Source organism: Eleutherodactylus coqui, chromosome 8 (assembly GCF_035609145.1).
Source record: "Eleutherodactylus coqui strain aEleCoq1 chromosome 8, aEleCoq1.hap1, whole genome shotgun sequence".
In the NCBI taxonomy this organism is placed as follows: Eukaryota; Metazoa; Chordata; class Amphibia; order Anura; family Eleutherodactylidae; genus Eleutherodactylus; species Eleutherodactylus coqui.
In genome coordinates, this window is record NC_089844.1 from 153,360,317 (window position 1) to 153,381,350 (window position 21,034).

At 47.6% G+C, this 21,034-nt stretch overlaps 1 protein-coding gene across 1 annotated transcript; it reads right to left on the minus strand.

The window, feature by feature from the left end:
• Positions 1-1,992: 1,992 nt before the first annotated feature.
• Positions 1,993-20,865, minus strand: STUB1 (STIP1 homology and U-box containing protein 1). The gene is made up of 7 exons (XM_066576727.1): positions 19,956-20,865; positions 19,108-19,306; positions 14,135-14,300; positions 13,700-13,790; positions 10,469-10,525; positions 9,916-10,032; positions 1,993-3,240 (listed from the first exon to the last, which is right to left on the minus strand). The coding sequence occupies exons 1-7, from the start codon at positions 20,136-20,138 to the stop codon at positions 3,115-3,117; spliced, it is 939 nt and encodes a 312-aa protein (XP_066432824.1). The 5' UTR covers positions 20,139-20,865; the 3' UTR covers positions 1,993-3,114.
• Between the last annotated feature and the right edge of the window lie 169 nt (positions 20,866-21,034).

The window sequence follows — 21,034 nt, forward strand, 5'->3', positions numbered from 1 at the left end:
ATGGCTTACAGGCTGCAGCAGCCAATGACAGTACAGTGATTGATCGCCGAGCTCTGTCATTGGCTGCTGCGGCCTATGACATCCCATACAGTCTGCTGCAGGCTGTAAATAATACATCACAGACACAGCAAAGAATCAGGAGTTAGCTGGAGATAAAACCAAAGTTGGGGAAGGTTTAACCCCTTCAAGACCAAGCCTGTTTATGTCTTGAAGGCCAGACAAATTTTGGAAATCTAGCTGGTCACTTTCCCAGAGAATAACTCTGTAAAGGTTCTAGGGGCCGCTCACACAAGACTGAATATTCCACAACGACCAACATGTGGATGTTGGTGTGGAATTGAAAAGAGTAGAATCCTGCCACAATTCCACAAGAAAACCGCAGCGAGCCGTGCCGATCCTGGTTCGGAATGTAGGGCCGGCATATTCCGGGGTGAAAGGTCTCATACAGATCCAAGTAATCCTGACATTGCTTTTTTTAATCACATATTGTACTTTATCTAATTGGTAAAAGTAGATCGATACGAATTGTGTATATAAAAGAAAACACAAAAATTGAGGGTTTTTTTTGGTCAGTTTTTTTAAAAATCAGTATGTCAAATGTGCTAATTTCTTACCAGATATATATATATTTCAACTTGTTTATTTTGGAAGCACATTTGAAAAATATCTCACATTTCCAAGCAATTTAGGAGACTAATTTAATATACATTAAAAAAATTTAATTAAAGGGGCGGTCTGGTTGCTGGACAACCCTTTATCAATAGGATCCGGTGACGCAAAATGATAGACAGAGTTACTCACCCTTCCACGGATGCTGGGATCTAGCACTGGCGCTCGCTGCGGGCCCAGAGATTCCTGTAACAGATGTCACAGGAAGTCAGGCGACTTGCTGCAGCCCATGAGAGGCTGCGTAGCCACCACCCATTCTCCTCCTACTGAGCGCCAGGATGCCAGGCATTGGAGAACGTGACGCTGCAGACTCTCTTTGGCTGCAGTGGTCATGTGATTTCCTGTGACGTCATCTGTCATTACCACCGCCGGGACCGCAAAGAGCTGCAGCACGGTGTTAATTATTTTCACACAGGGGTCCTATTGAAAAGGGGTGTCTCCATTACCAGTGCAACCCTTTTAGATTAAATGGATGTAATACATTCAGGTAAGGGTGCGGAATGGGTATGGACTTTCCATTGCAGAAAATCCACATAAAATTCCACATTGTGCAGATTTTGACACAGATGTACAATAGTTTCACCCTTTCAAATGCAAGGGTGACATCAGCTGCAGATTAAGGTCAAAATTCGCACCAAACGGTGTGTTCCCATGAAGATCAACTGCGTTCGACCACACCATTAGAAGTGGCATTTATTTCTAAATTATTAAGAATGAATGCTACGCTATATAATCACCTATACCAACTGACTAGGATAGCTGATTGTAATAGAAGGGGCCCCCGTGTGGTGCAGAATGGTAAGGCAGCAGAATGCAATCCTAGCCTCTTGCTCATGACCTGAAGGTTGTGGGTCCAATCCTCACAAGGTTCAGGTAGCTGGCTCAAGGTTGGCTCAGCCTTCTATCCTTCCGAGGTCGGTAAAATGAGAACCCAGCTTGGTGGGGGGTTAAAGATTGGGGAAGGCAATGGCAAACCACCCTGCAAAAACATCACCCGAGGAGTCTGTCATGACTCGCACCAGGGGACTTTACCTTTACCAATAGAAGGGGATAAAGTGTTTTACACACTAAACTCTCCTCTGATCTCACGCTGAATGTTGACATTCCACAAAAGTTTGTAGAATGCAAAGTTTCTTGAGCAGCAGTGTGATTGGATGTTATCAGAACCTGTACAAATCAGGTCCCAATGACTGCACCCGGACAGGGGGATAACTTCCCAACATTAGTTGTCACCCTTGAGGACAACTCACTCTTTTTTTTCTTGCGCGGTGGTCAGAGACATCTCCCCCTAAAAAAAAAAAATCAACAGTCCAGTCACAAAGCAACCGCATAACCTCTTTAATATTTGCACTGTGCATTCACAGGAAAAGCAGACACTATCCCACCCCCCTCCGTGTCCGGATCACGACCGATCGTAAAGGTGGAGTCCTGCAGCCGCATAGACACGAGACACTAGAATGTATTTACATCATCTATGTACAAGAGAGAAGCTAAAGTTCAAAGTAAGTCCAACGGGCCGGGACGTCCATCCTGATCGCCAGTAATATATATATATATTTGGTGTAGATGGAGGTTAGACAGGGGGGGGGGGGGTCAACAGTTACAGTGGGGGACGGGGACATTGTCTATAGTTGTCAGTGCTCCGTTTTCCGTCAGGTTAGTTAATTACGGCCTGTGATAATATGGTTATCTGTGTAGAACCTGTTGTGGAACTACATCTCCCAGCATACTTGGCAGAACACGATGGGAGTTGTAGCTATATGTTAGTGGCACACAAGTCATGCGGCTCACAGCACAAATTAGAATAGGTAAGGAGTCAATGAACGAAATGCAAGTTCATCACACGGGATATTCAGCTTCAGGGATCGCTCCTTTATATGCGCAATTCCGTAGTATAAAGCAGCAAAAGGTAAATCATTAATGATTATGGCGCCATCTACTGGTGATGGTTTTCCTCCAGGCGCTGGAGTTGCACTACGAAGCCTCTGAGAAACTTTACTGAAAAAGCATAACACTGCACAGAAGGTAGAAGAGAAAACACGCTGAGTATCGAGCGGCCATGTTGGCGCTCCTGTAGGGGGCGACAGTGGTGTAGTCCTCATGCTCCGCACGTTCTGGCACAATTCATGCTATATGGCTGCACGGCTCTTCACATACAGTTTGATCTGCTGCTCATCTCTTGTGCTGTATGAAGATCGGACTATTAGTGTTTGCGTAAAGCGACCGGCAACGAGGAGAGAGATGCGATGAAAGCGGTGCTGGAGAGGACATCTGATCTAGGGCGCTTCTAGAGATGGGGAAAGGCTCTGACGTGGTGGACAGCAATGGAGGTGAGCAAGACGAGTAAGGCATGAAGGCAAAACAGGCACGTTACGTCACTCCTCGACCGCTGCGATCCGCCACCAAAAAGGGAAAAAAAAAAGTGCTGGGGCCGGGAGCGTTACGCTAATAGTCCTCCACCCAACCGTTCTCGGATATGAAGGCGTCGATGACCTCTTTCATGGCTAGGTTGGGGATCAGCTGATCTTGGGTCAACGGGCTCCGGGTCACTGGATCAAAGTGGCCGACTCGCTGCAAGAAAAGACTTCTATTAATAAAGCCTCATCAAAAAGTTCTGCAAACTTTATAACAGTTTTACTAAAGGGAACCCGTACCCCAGGTCCGTGCTGTGCGGAGTGACAGGCATCAGAAAGCCCAGACAGGCGCCTGCATTATGGCGAAATAGGTCTTAGGCCTTGGTCACACGGCCGGTTTTTCCCGCGATTTGCGGATCGCATAACGGATGCGCATCCACAAATCCCGGTACTGGGGCCGACGATTCGCTGAAAAAGCTGCACCTAGCAGCGTTTTCAGTGAAACCGCCCCACACTGCCCGCTATCCTCTGCCACAGCTGTGGCAGAGGAGAACGATGTTCGCCCATTGAATTCAATGGAGCCGGCAATACAGCAGGTTCCACTGAAAGCAATGGGCTGCCGGCGAGCGCGGGATGAATTTTCGGGAAGGGCTTAAAAATATAAGCCCTTCCCTGAAAATCATCCTAAAATGTGTAAAAATAATTTAAAAAATGTACACTCACCTTTTCCCTGCAGCCGGAGTTCAGCCGCGGCCGGCCGGCAGTTCTCCTGTACTACTCTGTGTAAATCCCCGCCTGCTGAATGAGCTGCCTCTGATTGGTCACAACCCTCACCAACCAGAGGCAGCTCTCACTCACCCATTCATGAATGGACGAGTGAATGTTGCCTCTGATTGGCTCAGCGCAGGGACCAATCAGAGGCAGCTCTCAGCTGTCATTCAATAGCTGAGAGCTGCCTCTGATTGCTCCCTGCGCTCAGCCAATCAGAGGCAGAACTCACTCACCCATTCATAAATTCCTGAATGGGTGAGAGCTGCCTCTGATTGGTGAGGGCTGTGACCAATCAGAGGCAGCCCATCCAGCAGGCGGGGATCTTAAATCCCCGGCTGCTGAATACTACACAGAGCAGTTCAGGAGAACTGCCAGCCGGACTCCGGCTGCAGGGAAAAGGTGAGTATACATTTTTTTTTTAATTTTTACACACTTTAGGATGATTTTCAGGGAAGGGGTTATATATTTAAGCCCTTCCTGAAAATTCATGCCGCGCTCGCCGGCAGCCCATTGCTTTCAATGGAGCCGGCTGTATTGCCGACTCCATTGAATTCAATGGGCGAACATCGTTCATCTCTGCCACAGTTGTTACAGCTGTGGCAGAGGAGAATGATCTTTAGTATATGTTCTCAATGGGGCCGGCGCTGCTGCCGCCGGCACCATTGAACGCATATATAGGACACAGCGATGCGCAGAACACAGATAGGCACGTTCTGCGAATCGTTGTGTCCTATAATTGATCGCACATCCGCATAAAAAGCGGACATGTGACCGATCCCATTGGGATGCATTTGGTCTGCAGATCGGACCAAAAACCGGTCGTGTGACCGAGGCCTTACTCTGACATATGCTTTAACCCTTTAATGACGCAGACTTTTTTTCTTTTTTCCTCCCACTTACCGTAGCGGTCTGAGGACTTGTTTTCCACAGGACACATTGTGTGGTTCAATGGTGCCATATAATACTGTATAGAGAAAAACTCAAACGTTTCTAATGAAGTGAAATGAAAAAATATGCAATGCCGCCATCTTTGAAAGAGGGGGGGGGGGGGGGTCTTGCTTTATGAATTGTGGCAAAAATTATATAACTTCATTCTATGGGTCAGTACGATTACAATAACAAGTTTATAGGTTTTTTTGCTGCACTACTTTTCTACATTTTCGCCCACAATAGTCTATTTATTTCTCCGCTGACTCGGTTGTGCGAGGACTCGTTTTTTTCGTACGACGTCCTGCAGTTTCTATTGGTACCTTTTTGGAATGTATAAGACTTTTTGATCGCTTGTTATTACATTTTTTTCTTAAGAGACAGGGTGACCAAAATAGCGCAATTCTGGTATTGTTTATATTTTTTTAATGACATTCACCATTTGGGATTATTAATGCGTTACTTTCATAGACCGGACACTTATGGATGCGGCAGTTTTTTGGTTTTTTTTTTTAAATTAAAAAAATGTGAAAGGGGGTGATAAACTTTTATTACCTTTTAGGTTTTTCTAATAATTAATACAATTTTTAAACTTTTTTTAAAAAAATCCCCCATTTGAACTTGTTTGACCGCTCATACAGTATAGTGTAAGACCATAGTAGTACTTAACCCCTTCTATTCCAATTTGTATCCTGGTTTTCCTAAAGGGCTTACTCTTTTTTCTGCTGTTATACAACGGCGCTATCTGCTGGCTAAAGCCAGTACTGCATGAGGTGACACATTAGATAGGCTTCGACAGCAGAGAGACTGGCAATATACAGTAAGAGAACCCTGACGGACGTCTTCCAACATCGGAGCTCTACAGCCTTAAATCATATTGGCCATACAGAAGTTATATACTTACCCCCACCGGTGCTGGCGTCCCCATCTCCATGGCGCCGACCAAAGTCTTCTTCTGCCTGGATTAGACGCGCTTGTGCAGTCTGCCCTTTTCTGTCCGGCTCCGGCGTGCTCGCGCCGCAGAGGTCTTCTGGGCATGCGCAGAAGACCTGTGCGGCACGAGCACGCCGGAGTGGCCCTATCAGCGCAAGCGCGTCTAATCCAGGGAGAAGGCGGCTTTGGACGGCGCCATGGAGACGGGGACGCCAGCACCGGAGGGGGTAAGTGTATAACTTCTGTATGGCCAATATTTAATGCACGATGTATATTACAAAGTGAATTAATATGGCCATACAGAAGTGCTTAAAGGGGTTGTCCCGCGGCAGCAAGTGGGGTTATACACTTCTGTATGGCCATATTAATGCACTTTGTAATGTACATTGTGCATTAATTATGAGCCATACAGAAGTTATCAGAAGTTTTTCACTTACCTGTTCCGTTGCTGGCGTCCCCGTCTCCATGGTGCCGTCTAATTTTCAGCGTCTAATCGCCGGATTAGACGCGCTTGCGCAGTCCGGGTCTTCTTCTTTTCTCAATGGGGCCGCTCGTGCCGACGAGCGGCTCCGTGTAGCTCCGCCCCGTCACGTGCCGATTCCAGCCAATCAGGAGGCTGGAATCGGCAATGGACCGCACAGAAGCCCTGCGGTCGACCGAGGGAGAAGATCCCGGCGGCCATCTTCACCAGGTAAGTAAGAAGTCACCGGAGCGGGGGGATTCAGGTAAGCGCTGTGCGGTTTTTTGTTAAAGTCCCTGCATCGGGTTTGTCTCGCGCCGAACGGGGGGGCTGTTGAAAAAAAACAAAAAACGTTTCGGCGCGGGACAACCCCTTTAACACCACTTGCTATCGCGGGACAACCCCTTTAATACTGTGATCTGACAGGCAGGCTGTAATGGTACAAGTCCACGGGTCACCATCTGTCCATTGTGTGAATGGCCCATGAAGCAGCCGTAAAGCAGATCTTCTAAATACTGTTAAACATAGCACAAGAAAGATGGCCGCCTCCATAGTCCTGCATAGACAACAGAATACAAAATTCTACATAAAATTAAAAACGAAATGGAAAATGTTTTCACTATCTCGTTTTTAATTAGAAAACAAAAAAATAGCGATATCCTCCCTTTAGTATGTGAACGTGAAAGTGCTGTGTAAGTTTGTGCTGTGATTGGATGGGAGACCAGCCAATCACAGCCGGCACTCGATCATTCACAGCTATTCAGTGAATGACATCACTGAATGGCTGTGATTGGTTTATCGAGCGCCAGCTGTGATTGGCTGGCGCTCCATCCAATCACAGCACTTACTTACACAGCACTGACCACGGGGGAATTCAAAGCCGAGCAGGGAGATGACAGTGGGGAGAATTCTCAAGCAGCTTGCCGCACCGCCGGGGATACAGACGCCGGCTGGGAGGAGAGTATTGCGTTTTTTCTTTACCTAGTATATACTTGAGTATAGCTCGGCTTATACTCGAGTCAATAAGCTTTACCAGTTTTTTGTGGCAAAACTTATTGACTCGGCTTATACTCGGGTCGGCTAATACTCGAGTATATACGGTAATATTTCTGTGAAATTTAAAAAAAAAAAAAAATATTGGGATATAATAGTAAAAAATGCCTTTTTTTTAAAAAAACAATTAAAATAAACCAAAAGGTAATTGCCATATATGTAAAAGCCTGTAATATCACACCATTTATCTCACAGTCTCCCAATATATATTTTTTTTATTCAAAAGTGTTCAAAAAAATCATGTGTACCTGAAAATGGAAGCAATAAAAGAACATTGTATTGTCATTTTTATCCAAAAGCAACCCCTCCCCCCGTCCTCCTTAAAAAAGGACTTATTTGTGAGTTGTTTCTTCATTACACCTTAGGCCTCATGTCCACGGGGAAAATCAGATCCGCTGCAGATTCTACATGTAGAATCTGCAGCGGGTCCCTCCTGCCCCGCGGACATGAGCGCCGAAAATAGCAATTTAAAAGCATTTACCTTTCCGTAGCGGACGGCGAAGCTCTGCTCTTCCTCACGGCCGGATCTTCATTTTCGGCCGGCGGATGAATTCCTGACGCCGGCGGCACATCGCCGGCACGTCGTCGACGTGCCGCGCGCATGCGCCGGGCACATCCGCCGAGCCGAAGCAAGGGAGATGCAGCCGTGAGGAAGAGCAGAGCTTCGCGGCCCGCTGCGGGTGAGTAAATGCTTTTAATTCCTATTTTAGGTCTCCCGCGGATCCGGACGGCTTCCATAGGCTTCAATAGAAGCCCGCGGGAGCCGTCCCCGCGGGAGACCCGCATGAAAATGGAGCATGGTCCAGATTTTTTCATGCTCCATTTTTTTTTAAATGCCTTTTATTGACGATCCGCGGGTATTTATCTACCCGCGGGTGGTCAATGCATCCCTATGGGGTGCGGATCCGCGCGCGGGAGATCCGCTGCGGATTTTAAATCACATTTTGCCCGTGGACATGAGCCCTTACTCTAATTTTTTAGCACTTTATATGGTGCATCAAAAAATTCAACTCTTCCTGCGATTAGACGAGCCCTCATCCAGCCATGTCGATTAAAAGAAATCAAGTTATGGCTTTTAGAGCACGGAGAGGAAAAGAAAAATCCCCAAAAAGGCTGGTAGTTAAAGGATTAACCCATTCAAGGTTTTGGAGGTACATGCACGCCCTCCAGTGTCAGGGTTTGTATGGAGTGAAATCCGAAACCGATCTTGCTACATGCAGGGTGGATGCTGGCCGTTTCTGACAGCTGACCCCTGCTGTCAATAGCAGTAAGCCTTGCTATTACCAACTGCTGCTACCCGTTAAATGCTGCTGTCAATTCTGTCGACAACATTTAATTGCCCCTATGAGAGTTTGAGGGTCCCGAAAGACCCATCACAATGATATTGCAAGGTGCCGACGGGCTGTCTGAAGGTCGCCAGAGCTGTCATATATTTCCGCCTGTTCGGATGGGCCTGTGTTAATAGAATGGCAACAGAGATGTAATATGATGCAATCCTAAAGTATTGCAGCATGTGGCATGAGTGATCCAATGATCACAAGTTCAAGTCCCCTATCGGCAGTGAAAAGTCAAAGCAAAAAAAGAAGTGAAAAATAAATATTAAAAGACACACCTTTTTTCTTGTATTCCTGATTTTAAAAAAAAATCTAAAAACACTACAAAAAAAATACCCAAAAAACCCAAAACGTATTTGGTATTGCAGCATCCATAAAAGTCCGATCTGTCAAAATAACGCAATCACCACGCTTGGTGAACATCAGCAGAATTGCGCTTTTTGGGTCACCCTGTCACCAAGACAAAACGTAATAAAAAGCGATCAAGAGGTCGTGTGTACTCCTATGGTTTCCATCGGTACCATTTTGGTCATCCCGCAAAAAACAAGCCCTCATTGGAAAATACATGCATAACATTAAAAAAAAATTGTACATACATATAACATATTTTCCGGCGTATAAGACGACTTTTTAACCCAGAAAATCTTCTCCAAAGTAGTGGGTCGTCTTATACGACGGAAAATACAATATATATACAAACACACACACTTTTTTTTTTCTTTTAAAGATTAATGTTTTTTTTCTTTTTTTTTTTTTAAAAGGTAGAGGAAAAAAGAAAAAAACACTATATACAAGTTTGGTATCGTCGTAATCATACTGACCCACAGAATATCATTTTTCACACAGTGTGCACTATTAGAGCAACACACCTGCAAAGATTCCAAAACTGCAGTTTTCTATTACACTCCATTTAAAGAAAACTTTTTAAAAGTTTTTCAGTACATTAAATAGTACTATTGAAAAATACAAAACTTGACCCGCAGATAACAAGCCCTCAGACAGCTGGGTTCTTTTTAATGTATCAAGACATAAACCTTTTTTCTTTAAGTGGGGAGGAGAAACCAAGAATTAAAAAGGTCGCATTAATCTTTATTTACAGGAACCCCCTTTTAAAAGTGTAACTAAACTTTTGCCCTTTCGGAAGTTTGAATTGATGGGGGTGCTGGTGCCGAGACCCCTGCTGATCACTAAAACAGACAGAAGCGTTCAGCTGGGGACTTCGCCCATTTAGCCGTTATCAGCAAGCGGTTTACGGAACCCAGAGAGCTTCTATCGAGCCTTCACACCACATACGCTACGGCACTGGGACAGGTTAGACGTTTCATTACCCCTTAAAGGGGAATTCCATGTTTTACCATCTGTGATTTATCGTGGTGTCAGGTGAACGATTGACTTCCCTCATTGTCTCCATTACCTGCAGGTGCTCCTCGATGTCCTTCCTGTCGTAGGTGATGCCGCTGGGGGTTATACACGGCTCCCTCATCAGCTCAAAGCTGATCTTCCCACATAAGTAATCCGGGATATCTCGCTTCTACATGAGGAAGGAAACGATAGTTATTGCCCATCTACGTAACAGTGGGTAACTGCCTGCTGGGACCCTCATACATTCCGACCAAGGGGGTCAGGCTCGTCCTGTAGTGGCGGTCGCATATATTCGCTGCTGCTCCATTCTTTATGAGATAGCCAAGTGCAAGCGGTCAGATATTTCGGGCAGTCCCATTAAATGAATGGAGCAGCTGCCGCTACCCTGACCTCAGGATGTACCAAAGCCCCTTTCTTGGGAACGGTGGGCAGCCCAGCAGTCAGAAAGTTATCCCCTATTCTGTGGCTTGGGGATAAATCCCAACATGGCAAAACCCCATTAACAACATCAGTGCAAGTAAAGCAGAGGCATACCAGCTAGTGGAGTCGCCATGACAGCTCCCACTGGATTGGTCACCCAGCTTTCCCCGGCTGTGGTCACTCACCTTCCGCTTCTCGTCCACTTGGGAGAAGAGTTCGTCCATTTCCGCCAAATATTTGTCCTGTGCACAAACAAAGAGGTGAGAGATGTGGAGGCGACATAAGACACGAATGGCTCGTTTATACAGGATGATCATCGCCCAAAACTCGTTCACAAGTCGTTATCGTTGACTTTCTGGATCGCAGGCTTCACAGTTAAACACTCCCCGCTCAGTGCTGCACATAGATGGTGAGCCGCTGAGCGAGAAGCCCGCGATCCAGCGGTAAAGTCTTTCAGTGTAAGCGCTCCGCATGAGCGCTGGCGACCACAGCGGTGATGTAAAGCACTTGTGCAGTCGCTTACCCGACTGTAGGCCCGTGTAAACGGGCCATCAGTCAGTCTTCTCCCTGGTCTGGAAAGGCAGATAACAGGGAACAATGAAGGTGTGATATTCTGTAGCTGTGATGTCCCTTTAAGCGTGCTGGCAGTACAGCAAGGCCGCCTGCACATGGCTGAGCCAGTTTGAACATGCGGAATCCGGCTCTGGCAGCAGCGGCGTTTGCATGTACCTGCTGTCACCGTCTTTTCAGATGGACCCGGTCCCTTGCCCTCATACATGTACAGTACAGTTTGGTTTTTTCCCAAAAATGTTTTCTCCCCGCACTGGCACTATGTGATGACACGGACTCCGCGACCTGTCCACCATATCCATAGTGGACGGGCCGCGAGTCGAACGGCTTTTATTGACTTTAATGGAAGCTGTCCGTGTGGAACCCGCATGAAAGTGGAGCATGTTGCCATTTTTCCTCCGTGAGGGGAAACCTCAATGGATTTCCTCTCGTGTGCAGGAAGCAGCGAAGGGTATTTGCTGCGGATTCGCGGTGCAGACGCTGATCGCAGATTTCACAGCAAATATCCGCACCTGTGCAGGCGGTCTAAAACAGATAGTGCGGCTGAGCATTCCACTAGGAACACCACAAGGTCATTACGTCAGCCCTTATTAATGTTTAACCCAAGGCCATCTAACCAGGTCTCCATCCTGTACAGGAGGAGCGAGGAACCCCACAGGAAGAGCGTGAGGAGGGGGGAGGACAAAAGATCAGAGATTCTCCTGCCCCAGCCCCAAGGGAGGGCCGGCATGGAATTACCCCCTTATCAATCAGAGAACATACTTCTCTTGCATGAAAATGTGTGACAAAGTCAGAAGATGAGCACTTGCTCATTTAATCACTGCTCTATGCCGCTTAACCCCTCAGATGCCACAGTCATTGCTGGACAAAATATCCAAACATTTTTACGGAAAAAAAAAAAAAGTAAAATATTTTCTGCCCTTGCACAATGCTTTAAAAAATAGGAAAAAGAGTGAATAAAGAAAAACTGCACGAAACCCATAACATCCCGTACTAAAAAATATTACATTTAGCTGGCAGGGTAATTTTCGCTTAAAAAAAAAAAAAAAGACAAAATACCCGTTTTCTGGTCATCATGCTCCCCTAAAAAAGGAATAAAAAATTTGTATAAAACCTCAAGATGGTATATAGAAAAAAAACAGCTGTCAATGGCAAAGTAAAAAGGCTGTAATCTTGGAATGTGGCAAAACACAAAAAGTCACTTAAAACCCCACGGATAGTAAAATTATGGCTGTGCTTTGAAGGGGTTGTCCCGCGAAAGCAAGTGGGGTTCAGCACTTCTGTATGGCCATATTAATGCACTTTGTAATATACATCGTGCATTAAATATGAGCCATACAGAAGTTATACACTTACCCCCTCCGGTGTTGGCGTCCCCCTGTCTCCATGGCGCCGACCAAAGCCTTCTTCTCCCTCGATTGCGCAGTCTGCCCTCTTCTGTCCAGCTCCGGCGTGCTCGCGCCGCAGAGGTCTTCTGCGCATGCGCAGAAGACCTGTGCGGCGCGAGCACGCCAGAGCGGCCCCATTCAACGGGACAGAAGAGCAGACTGCACAAGCACATCTAATCGAGGGAGAAGAAGGCTTTGGTCGGCGCCATGGAGACGGGGACGCCAACACCGGAGGGGGTAAGTGTATAACTTCTGTATGGCTCATATTTAATGCACGATGTATATTACAAAGTGCATTAATATGGCCATACAGAAGTGCTGAACCCCACTTGCTGCCGCGGGACAACCCCTTTAAGCCTCTTGCCTCTGCAATCAATCAGAGGCAGAACTGGTTATCAGCTGTTAGTGACAGCTGATAACCCTGAGGAGAAGGCACCAGGGATATTTAACCCTTCCTGCCTTTTCCTTCCCTGAGTACACAGTGCGCAATGAGAAAGTAAAGTGTAGCTTTCACTACAGGAACCGGGGGGACATGTGCCACCACGGTTCCCTGCTACAGCAGAGCTAGACCCTGGCCATTTCTGCCAGTGACTAATGTAAAGGGTGGTTTTTCGCTGTAACTGGGGCTCCTATGGATGCCCCAGCTACAGTGGGAAAGAGTCAATAAATAAATAAGTGAATGTCCCCCACAGGTCTTACATGATGTCATGAGGGACATAGTAAAAAAAAAAAAAAACACAATTACACACATCAGTAAGACAATAACAGAATAAAACAACAATGCATACATAAGAAAGAGAATAACACAAAGCAGACGCCAACAAAAAACCGTCGCTGTATGCGCCCTGTAAACCAAAACCATACATACTATATATCAAAACGTCCGAAACAAATAGAGGAGCCTGTTCCCGTACCTTATTTTAGCATAAATATGTGAAATTTAAAAAAAAAAACTATAAATGTTTAAAAAAAAAAAATCTTTTTTTTTTAGCATTTTACCCCCAATAAAAGTAAAAAACAGAAAAAAAGTCAGTGAAAAAGATATTTAAAAGAATCGCCCTATAAGTCACTGAAACAAAAACGCAGTAAAAATAATTTTAATAGCTAAAGGAAACAAAATAGGGCAGTAAAACCGCCACAGGGGTAAAATCCCTAAAAAGTGTCTGGTCCTTAAGGTACAAAACAGCCTGGGCCTTAAGGAGTTAATGTGACTGTTGGGGGGGTTGAATAATAAAAAGGTCTGCAAATTTCTAAGACTTTCGTGAAAAAAATGCAAAATTGTAGAACTATTTTATTTTTTGACTTTCAGGCAGTTCAAAATGCGCCAAATTTATTTGAGGTTTGCCCTTTTTAATACATTTGCCCTAGACCACTCCAAATATATATATTTTGTAAGACTAGTATATAAAATGCTCGTTTTGTGTCTCAGCGGCTCGGTGTGACGGCGCAGGGACTTACATGCTTGGTGGCCACGCAGGACAGCTGGGCGCGGCTCCGGTTCTCCTCCATGTTTTCCTCTTCATGTTTCCTCTTTGTCTCTTCTAGCTCCCTGTGAAATGTGAACAGGCCAGATGTTGTGCCGCACTGAGGAGGCGTCTATAGGCTAAAGATCCCTACTGACACCCCTGGGATGGATCGGGACCCCTCTACTAGCCAGAGCAGAGAGACCACCCGTGCCTAACAACTACAAAGATGACAGACCCTTTAATTGGTGAAGTTTTCCCGCCACAGACAACCCCTTTAATACATGAGCAAGAACTGTACTGTAGTATTTTCCACTCTGTCCTGTAGAGGGCGCTGCTCAGCAGGGGGCCCCTTCTATGACGCCCCTAAAGAGACTCCCGACTGATCCAACACCCTTCAGCATTACACATCGGGCTCTCCGGTCCTCACCTCTCCTTCTCCGCCAGGATGAGTTTGGTGAGATAGGCGTGCAGCTCGTTCTCCTGGTTGATCCTCCGCTCCTCTATACTGTTCCACCGCTTCTTCTTGGCGATCCGCAGAGCGCTTGGGATGTCGTCCCCAAAGTTCAGTCTCTGTTCTTTGGCCAGATTATACGCTGCGGGGACATGAGATCTGGTTTATCCTCCCTGCATGCCACTGAAGCTCCACCTGTCATTAGCGATATAAATGCCACTATTTGTATGCCCATTCTTACTGTGTGCTACCTGGAAACCATCAGCAAGGTGGCATAGATCTCATTATCGCTATTCCTTGTAGCCCTGTGATGCCTAGTAATGTATTAAAGACAAAACCAGTCCTGGAGGCCATTTTTCATCAAGTACAAAACTAGGAGCAGCCGGTCTACTTGTTGACTGTTTCCAGGTTGCAACTTATTTGCTCTAAATTCTTTGACAAAAGAAAAATAAACTTAACCCTTAATGACTCCCCCCCCCCCCCCCCCGCCCCAATACCCATTTTGGGTTTTGTTTTTTCCCACCACTTTCAAAAAATTACTCCTATTCCTCCATCAGCGCAGCTGTCGGACGGTCAGTTATACCATTTAGCTGTTCCATATACTGGAGAGAAAAACTTTTAACATTTTCTAAGTAAATTAAAATGGGGAGGGGGGGGGGGGGATTTCGGTATCTTTGAGGGGACGTCTTATTTCTACAGCGTACGCACTGCGGCAAAAATGACAACTTTATTTCGTGGCTCACTTTACCAAATTTCTATAGTTTCTGTGCTGCTTTAAAAAAAGAAAAAAAAACATATACTTTTTTTTTTTATTTTTTCCCCATCTGGTTTTATTATGTTTTACTCGATGGGGTTGTGCTGGACGACCCGCGGTTTCTATCGGAACCATTTTGGAGTACATACGAATTTTTGATCATTTTTTAAATTTAAAATTAGCGCTTGCGCAATTCTGGCTCATCTTAATAAGCAGAAACACATGGCAGCCCTGGGGGCCTTCAGAAGGGCCTTGGCTACAATCACACCCAGGCAGCCCCTCGGAATCATCGCTGGGGAGAGACACAGTCCGGGATACTGACTGAGGTACTTACGTGCCGCTCGAAGGGTTAACAGCTGCGACCGGCATAAACACTGACCGCAGCTGTTGCAGCCGGGTGCTAGCTGTTAAATCCAGCTGACACCAGCCATGTATGAGGACCCAGAGGAGAAGTAGTTCTTAACCACCTCTGCCTTTTTTTTTCCTTGCAGGCTACATGGCACTCAATGAGCTGAGCAAGTGGAAGAGCAACAGTGATCATGTGACCGCCTGTAATCCAAGACTACACAAATTATATATCTATCCAAAACAAATTGTGGAACCCAGTCCCGTAAACCCTTACTTTTAAAAACACACTAATCCTTTTTTTTTTTTTCCATTTTATTTATTTTTTAACTTTTTACCCCCGAATTAAACAAAAAAAAAATAAATAAAAACAAGAAGTGAAAAAAAAAAAATGTCATGGACAACAAAAAAAACCGGTAGCTTAATGAGAATTCTATGCGGAACCTCCGAAGACGGAGTGATACAGGGAGGAGCGAGCGGCCCGACGCTGCGTGTACGAGAGGATGTCTGCGCTCAGCTATTTATAGGGAGGGATGACTGGGCAGAAGGTTCCTGCGCCGACCGAGGGGCACGAAAATGCATCACCCTGCAGAAAACTCCAGATCCCGCTGCAGCAGCAACAAACGACGCTCCACGTGTTCGGAAAGGTCATTGATCTGAAGGTTAAATGCGTCTCACGTCTGTAGCCGTGTCACAGATAACAGGGTTTACGGGTCCGACAGTCACCGAGCTGTGATTAACGGCACACAGAAGCAGACCGCACGTCCGAACGTGCCCCGACACACCTCGCTACCACCGCCAACACTACCGCGTTTCCCCAATAATAAGCCCTACCCTGATTTTCAAGAGTAGGGCTTATTATCGGGAAAATTAAGCCGTCCCCTGAAAATAAGCCCTAGTTGCACTAGGTGGGAACAAACTCAAAGACGCAATACTCACCGCGCAGACGGCGTCTGTGCCCCTGCGATGATCTCCCAGGCGGTGCGGCAGGCTGCTGTGTAATCCTCCCCGCTGTCAGAGAATTCTCTCTCTGGTACACAGGGCTTTGAAATCCCTCCAGCTTTAGCAAGTGAGGGCTTTGATTGGATCGAGTGCCAGCCAATCAGAGCCGGCGCTCGATAAACCAATCACAGCCATTTAGTGATGTCATTCACTGAATGGATGTGAATGATCAAGTGCGGGCTCAGAGAGAGAATCCTCTAACAGCGGGGAGGATTACAGAGCAGCCTGCCGCAGCGCCTGGGAGATCATTACGGGGGGGACAGACGTCGGCTGCGAGGTGAATATACGCCCCTCCCCTGAAAATAAAACACTGCGCCTCTTTTGGGGAAAAAAATTTAATATAAGACAGTATCTTATTTTCAGGGAAACCTGGTACCTGAAAAACCCTTGTATGTAGTGGGAATCCCTTCCAATCCCACTCTATACAAACCCCACGCAACTAAAGGCCCATCTACACGCAACGATTTGTTCAATGTGTTCAAACGAGCGAATGTGGTTACGTGTAAATGCTAAGCCCTCCTGCACTACTCGTTCACTTGTCGTTTATTGCCGAGTTTCAGCCGGCATAAAAATAGTCATTAGTTTGTTCGCTTGTCGTTAGGTTTACATTTCGTTTGTTAAGTCCTTCAGATGACTTTTGAGGAGGGGCGATTGTCTGCCCAGCCAAAGCACGATGATTCCGGCTGCAGAAGACAATGCCCTAATTAAAAACCTCCCAGCCAGAGATTCCTCGTATAAACATGCGCCACCTGAGCAAACAACATATACAATGTCTACATATAAACGACCCGGCTAACGAGGGAAATGATGAGGATTTCAAACTATTCTTTACGTGTAAACGCTCAACATCTGAAAGCAAAAAAGTCGTCCATTTGTTCGTCCAAACAAGGAGCAACGGCCCCTTACACGCAACGACTGTCCTTTGAAATCCTCTCCATTATCCTCATCAGCTGTACATGTTGTTTGCTCAGGTGGGGGGGGGGGGGGGGGGGGTGTTTATGCGAGGAATCTCTGGCCAGCAGGTTTTTGATTAGTGCGAAGAAAGGCTGTAGTCTACTGCCGCATGAGTAAACAAGTCATTGTGCTCAGTGCCCTCCCCTCAAGTCATTCAAAGGACTGAACAAATGTCATTTAAACCAAACGACAAGCGAACGTTCTAACGACCATTTTTATGCCGGCTGAAACTCAGCGCTAAACACCAAGTGAACAAACCGTGCATGATGGCCGCACGTTTACACGCAACGATTATCGCTCGTTTGAACAAATTTTGAGTGTTAATCGTTGTGTGTAAAGGGGCCTTTAAAGACAGGATATGTGAATACAGTCAGTGTCTCCCATCTTGGGGCAGCTGATAACAGGGAACACCACCCTGTATTCATCAGTCAGTTCCATAAACACATCAGTGCTTGCTCGGCCTACAATGGCTGATAACAGAGAGCAAAAGATATCCAGCTGCTAAAAAACAGAAGATGGATTCTGGGAGGAATCCCTAATACCTCTGGCTGTCCAGCTGTCACAGAACTACAACTCCCAGCATGGCGTGTTAAGGAAAACCAGGAACCTCCTTGCAGTCCGGCTGTCGGCTCTGCATTAATGATCCAGCATGTAGTGCGTGGCGCCCGGGCTCCCACCAGCGTGTTCCTGGGAACTGGATACAGGCGGCAGAGCGGCCGCAATACCTCAGAGTGACGTTGGTACTGCACCCTACAGGGATACAAGTCCCCGACATACTCCCCACATCACTTCGTCACGCTTCTTGTCAGTGAATGGAACCTTCAACATTTACCTCCATCCTCTCATGTTGTAGGCACACAGATGTATGGCTCACTATGGGGATAGGCGAGTCCACTGCACGACTGACTTATATCCGCTGGTAGCAAGCAACGAGAGTACATTCACTGACAGCAAGCATGAGGAAGGGATACAGAAAGTATACTGGAAAATGTAGCTTTCATTATATTAGAAGAACCTATATTTGCGGGAGGAACCCCCCTTTAATTTCACTGTGCAGGTTTCGAGGGGTCCTTTTCTCAGGCCAATGATGTCACCCGTCACATGTCCTTAGAGGAACTCCATCCTGTTCAAGGGGAGCCGAGCTGCTGTAGCAGGTACAATGTATACAGCGCCGTGCCTCATAGCCATGCCAACCTGCTGACCAGGGGGATAGAGCAGCAGACCCACACCAATCGGATATCGATGACCAATCCCGAGGACAGATCACCAATACCCTATAGAACCATAAAGCCCAGCCGTCCCAATGAAGTGAGCAGCAGCGCGCACGGCCACTACTCCACTCATCTGGAGACCTTCAGGATCAGTGAGGATCCGGGCAGCCGTACCCCTACCCTGTGGATAGGGAAGAACTAGGTACTACTGAAAAACCCCTTTAAGAAATGTGCAAAGTTACTTTAGTTTACAATGACAGTAATAACGACCTAGAATAAGAATGCCTGATTAGAAAACCAACTGGGCTGACACCAGAGAGCGGAGACGGATAATCAGACCTCAAGTAAGCTAAAGGGAACCTGTCCTACAAACTAAGTGATGGCGACAGCCGGCAGATGGGGGCTGCCCGCGACAGCCGGCAGGGGGAGGGGGGCTGCCCGCGACAGCCGACAGGGGGAGGGGGGCTGCCCGCGACAGCCGACAGGGGGAGGGGGGCTGCCCGCGACAGCCGACAGGGGGGCTGCCCGCGACAGCCGACAGGGGGAGGGGGGCTGCCCGCGACAGCCGACAGGGGGAGGGGGGCTGCCCGCGACAGCCGACAGGGGGAGGGGGGCTGCCCGCGACAGCCGACAGGGGGAGGGGGGCTGCCCGCGACAGCCGACAGGGGGAGTGGGGTGCTCACCTCTCTGCAAATTGGCGATAGCTTCATCATAGTTCTCCATTTCCATCTGGCATTGCCCCAGGAAGAAGTGTGCCTTCACAGACTGGCAGTCCAGTTCCAGGGCGTGCTTACAGTCCGCCAGCGCCTTGTCCAGCTGCTGCATCTTCAGGTAGCACAGGGCCCGGTTGGTGTAGTACACCGCGATGGACGGGTTCCGGGTCTGGTGGGGAAAGAGAGATGGGATCAGAATGGTCACAGCAGCACAGAGTGTTACAGGATAAGAGTTCAACAAGGCTGCATGTGACAGTGGGTGGTGTCATGGTGTCAGGAGTGAAGTGAGACAAGTGGGCGGTCCCAGGCAGAGGTACACTGTGAAGTGACAGTGGGTGGTGTCATGAGTGAAGTGAGACAAGTGGGCGGTCCCAGACAGAGGTACACTATGAAGAGAGACAAGTGGGCGGTCCCAGACAAATGTACATTGTAAAGTGACAGTGGTTGGTGTCGTGGTGCCAAGAGTGAAGTGAGACAAGTGGGCGGTGCCAGAGGTACACTATGAAGTGAGACAAGTGGGCGGTCCCAGACAGATGTACATTGTAAAGTGAGACAATTGGGCGGTCCCAGATGTACATTGTGAAGTGAGACAAGTGGGCGGTCCCAGACAGATGTACATTGTGAAGTGAGACAAGTGGGCGGTGTCATGGTGTTAGCAGTGAAGTGAGACAAGTGGGCGGTCCCAGACAGATGTACATTGTGAAGTGAGACAAGTGGGCGGTCCCAGACAGAGGTACATTGTGAAGTGAGACAAGTGGGCGGTCCCAGACAGAGGTACACTGTGAAGCAGCAGACACCTCCAGGGTGCGGATACTTACGATGGCTTTGCTGTAGCAGGAGACCGCCTCTTGATATTTCCGCCCCACGAACAGCCTGTTTCCCTGCTCCTTCAGCTCCTGGGCGCTAACACTTTTTTCCGGACTACCGCCAATGCCCCCCGGACCGCTGCTGACTCCAGAAGGGCGACCTCCACCGCTCCCACTCTCTTCCTTCCCCTTCATTCCGGGGCCTCCACTAGTCACCCCTCCAAACCGCGGGACGCTTGGTGTCACCCCCAATTTCACTCCTGAAATGGGAACCCTAAATCTGGAGAGGGTCTTCGTTACCGGTAACGTCTCCGCTCAGCGCCGGACTGCGCAAATACTACCGGGCCACATCTAACAGGGGCCCAGATAGAAAGATGAAGGCACCTACAACCGGCCGCGGACCGCGCTACAACTCATAATACTCCATGTAGGGGCAGGCGGGGTTAACCCTTTACAGGCAGGAACACGGGTGTACTAAAGTGAGCCTATATACACTGAGCATTGGGGATCATCCTATACGCTGTGCATTAGAGGGGAGGACCCTATAGAAGCCCCTATACGCTGTTTATTAGAGAGAGCACCCTATAGATCACTCTATACACTGCGTATTGGAGGAGAGCACCCTACAGATGGCCATACATTCTGTGTACTACAGCAGAGCACCCTACAGATGGCCATACACACTGGGTATTAGAGGCTCGGGCCCTGTATAGAGCAGCACAGGGAGAGTATACTGCCCCCTGTCACATAGAGCAGGGATAAGACCTCCTGACCTCAGTGACAGGACATTCAGGCTTCCCTTCCTACAGGACTCCTCCCGGTAAGGACCCCCAGCACTGACACGGCTCCGTCCCGCACAACCCCGGAGCTTCCACAACCTACACCAGCAACCTCCAACCGGAACTTCCGGCCCGACCACCGACACGACAGACAACTGACAGAGCAAGTCTTGTGGTACTGTCGCTTATATCCGCGGCATGTCCCGCTGCTTTCTACGGCTGCGGCCGTTTTGTCGTAGAGCAAAGAACACAAGGAAGCGTATGGGAATGTCCTAAGCAAAATGGCCGCTGAGCGGGTGACAAAACTGACAG